A 3,142-nucleotide genomic window follows, 5' to 3' on the forward strand; every position below is an offset into this window, starting at 1 on the left:
TGGAGTCAGGAGTACCTTCAAATCTGGCCTCAGATGCTTTATAAATACCTAGCTGTGTGGCCTTGGGCAAGCTATTTAACCCCATTGCCTTGCAAAAATCTGAAAAAAAAGAATGTGGAAGCAAAGCTACTCATCAGTGTGCAAGGACTCACTCCTTTATTACTTGCCCTCTCTGCTGTCCCCTCTGAGAAAGGACTACTAGAACAAGTAATCTCTAGCAGTAGGCTCTAATGTTCTGTAGCAACCTAGCCAATGATCCCCAGTACTGAGCATTTCCAGGGTTTCTAATGCTTCATCTAAGTTCAGGAAATGTGATACTGAGCTCCTCTAAAATTGGAGGGCAGGTTGGAGGTCTCCATAGGCACAAATATTGTAGATCTTCTTCCAGAGCCTCCAGAGAGCATCCTTCACTTCCTTGTTCCTTAAGCTGTAGATCATTGGGTTCAACATGGGTATAATCAAAGTATAGAATAAGGCCACCTGTCTGTCCTGGTCCAGGTCATAACTAGAAGATGGTTTCTCGTACATGCGAATCAATGAGCCATATAGGAGCAGCACCACCAGAATGTGGGAGCTACAGGTAGACATGGCCTTTTTTAGGGCAACAACTGAGTGTAGGTGAGCTATGACAATCCCAATCCGGATATAGGAAGCCACAATGAAAAAGAAGGGACTTAGAACAATGGCTGCACCTTCAGTGAAGATCAGCATCTCATTGACCACAGGTCGAGTGCAGGACAACTTAAGCAATGGTGTGATATCACAGAAAAAATGTGTGATTTGGTTGCCACAGAAAGTCAGTTGCGTGACTAGCACAGTGTAGAGGAGACTGTTGAGACTGACCACCACAAAAGAGGTTGAAGTAATGCGGAGACACAGACTGCGGGTGACCATCACAGAATAATGCAAGGGTTTACAGATGGCCACATAGCGATCATATGCCATGGCAGCCAACAGTTGACCTTCCATGCTTCCTATAGCCATAAAGAAGAAAAGCTGGGTTATGCAATTCTTGAAGGGGATGGTCTGGGATCCTGTCATTGTGTGAACTAGCATCTGAGGGACAATAATTGTGGTCAACAAGATGTCAATGAAGGAGAGCTGACTGAGCAGGAAGTACATAGGTGACTGCAGCTTGGGGTCTGTGCGGGCAACAATGATTAACATGGTGTTACCTGTCACTGCCACCAGGTACATGGAAAGTATAACTCCGAAAATGATTGGTTGCATCTCTGGACAGCTAGATAGCCCCAGGAGGAGGAATTCAGTCACTTCTGTCCAGTTCCTAGTCTCCATTAGACACAGAAATGAATCCAGACCTTCTGTAAGGAAGATAATGATAGAACTAAAAATTATTTTAATTTTATTGGAGAATATCTATGTAACACTTTTATGATTGAAAGCACTTTACAATTATTATCTTATTCAATCTTTCTCACCTTGTGTGATGCATTAGAGTTAAAGTTATACCCATTTTATAGTAGAAGGAACTGTGACTGAGAGTATATGACTTCCTGAGTGACATTCAACTTGAAGGCCTGAGTGATGATTTGTATTCAAGTTTTTCTGATGCCAAGTCTTGAGATTCACTTCCAGTGCCAGCTTTATTATAGAATCACTGTAAGATTAGGCATATTAACTCTCCTTTTCATTTTCTCATCATTAAAACAAATTTAGATTAGATGTTTTCTAAGGTTTTTTCCTTACTCATATTTTTGTTATTAGATCTTTTACATTTCTAAAGTTCTATGTTTCAAGTCACTTTCAGTTCTGAGAGTCTATGTTCTGTATTCTCCCTCCTATACAATCTAAAGTCAGTTACAGGAAGGAGTATACATAGTACAGTGGGAAAAATTATTGAATCTAAGAATCACTAGCTGGGGCGGCTAGGTGGCATAGTGGATAAAGCACCAGCCTTGGAGTCAGGAGTACCTGGGTTCAAATCTGGTCTCAGACACTTAATAATTACCTAGCTGTGTGGCCTTGGGCAAGCCACTTAACCCCATTTGCCTTGCAAAAATCTAAAAAAAAAAAAAAAAAGAATCACTAGCTAACTTCCAGGCTTAAATTGACTGTCAGAGGATCGATTTTAAAATCTTAGTTCTCCTATTTGCTACATGTCCAGCTCTGCCAAATCATGTAATCTCTTTGAAACAATTTCCTCAGCTGTAAGAAGCTGACTAGGTAATGTAAAAGTTCCCATCTTACTTTAAGTATATATTCCTGTCTTTTCCTTTAACAATTAATTTACTAGGATCTGTGGCAGAATCCAAATTATATTTATACTTTATGTTACAACCAAATGGGGCTCTTCTTTCCCGGAACTCAATATACTATCTCTCAGATATGCATATACACAGGCTTACCACTATGCCCATATTGAACTTCCTTTCTATTTTTCAGAAACCTTTGATACAATGGATAGAAAGTTGATCTCAGAGGTCGGAAGTTATGAATTGATGAATTGACAATCTTACCTGATCAGGTTGCTTAATGTTTCATTGCTCTAAGTCACTCATCTAACATCATAAATTGTAGAGAAGGTGGAGATCTGAATTGATGGATCAAATTTCTCCATTGTACATCTCTATCTCCTTATAACAAAGAAATCACTGATTAAATCTCAATCTCAAAAAATCTTCCTTCTATCCATCAGTACAGTTGCTAGTCTCCATTAGACACAGAAATGAATCCAGACCTTCTGTAGGGAAGAGAATGATAGAACTAAAAATTATTTTAATTTTATTGGAGAATATCTATGTAATACTTTTATGATTGGAAGCACTTTACAATTATTATCTTATTCAATCTTTCTCACCTCATGTGTTAGAACAATGGCTTCAAATCTTCTCTAGAATACTTTGTCTATTTCTCAAATTCAAAACATGAATTAAAACAAACCTCTGAGACCACCTATTCCAATCTATTCTTCACAAAAGATACCCATTACAACCCTGTTGGCATGTGTCTTTTCTTGAACATTTCTACTAGGAAATGTAATGCCCCATCACCTGTGGCAGCACATTCCACTTTTCAATAACTACTCATTAGTGAGATTTTCCCAACATCAAACTTCATTCTTCCTCTACCCACTTGACTTATTACTCCTAGTTTGGACTTTTGTGACCAAGTAGAATAATAA

The 3,142-nt window shown here is 38.7% G+C and overlaps 1 protein-coding gene across 1 annotated transcript; it reads right to left on the reverse strand.

The window, feature by feature from the left end:
• Window positions 1–327: 327 nt before the first annotated feature.
• On the reverse strand, window positions 328–1,296 carry LOC141497096 (olfactory receptor 1f45-like). The gene has a single exon (XM_074199730.1). It carries the CDS (start codon window positions 1,294–1,296, stop codon window positions 328–330), a length of 969 nt encoding a protein of 322 aa, XP_074055831.1.
• Between the last annotated feature and the right edge of the window lie 1,846 nt (window positions 1,297–3,142).

This window comes from Macrotis lagotis, chromosome 1, assembly GCF_037893015.1.
Source record: "Macrotis lagotis isolate mMagLag1 chromosome 1, bilby.v1.9.chrom.fasta, whole genome shotgun sequence".
Lineage (NCBI taxonomy): Eukaryota > Metazoa > Chordata > Mammalia > Peramelemorphia > Peramelidae > Macrotis > Macrotis lagotis.

Bases quoted from the DNA above. Each gene is read 5' to 3' on its own strand.
- LOC141497096 (XM_074199730.1), bottom strand. From the start codon at position 1,296: ATGGAGACTAGGAACTGGACAGAAGTGACTGAATTCCTCCTCCTGGGG.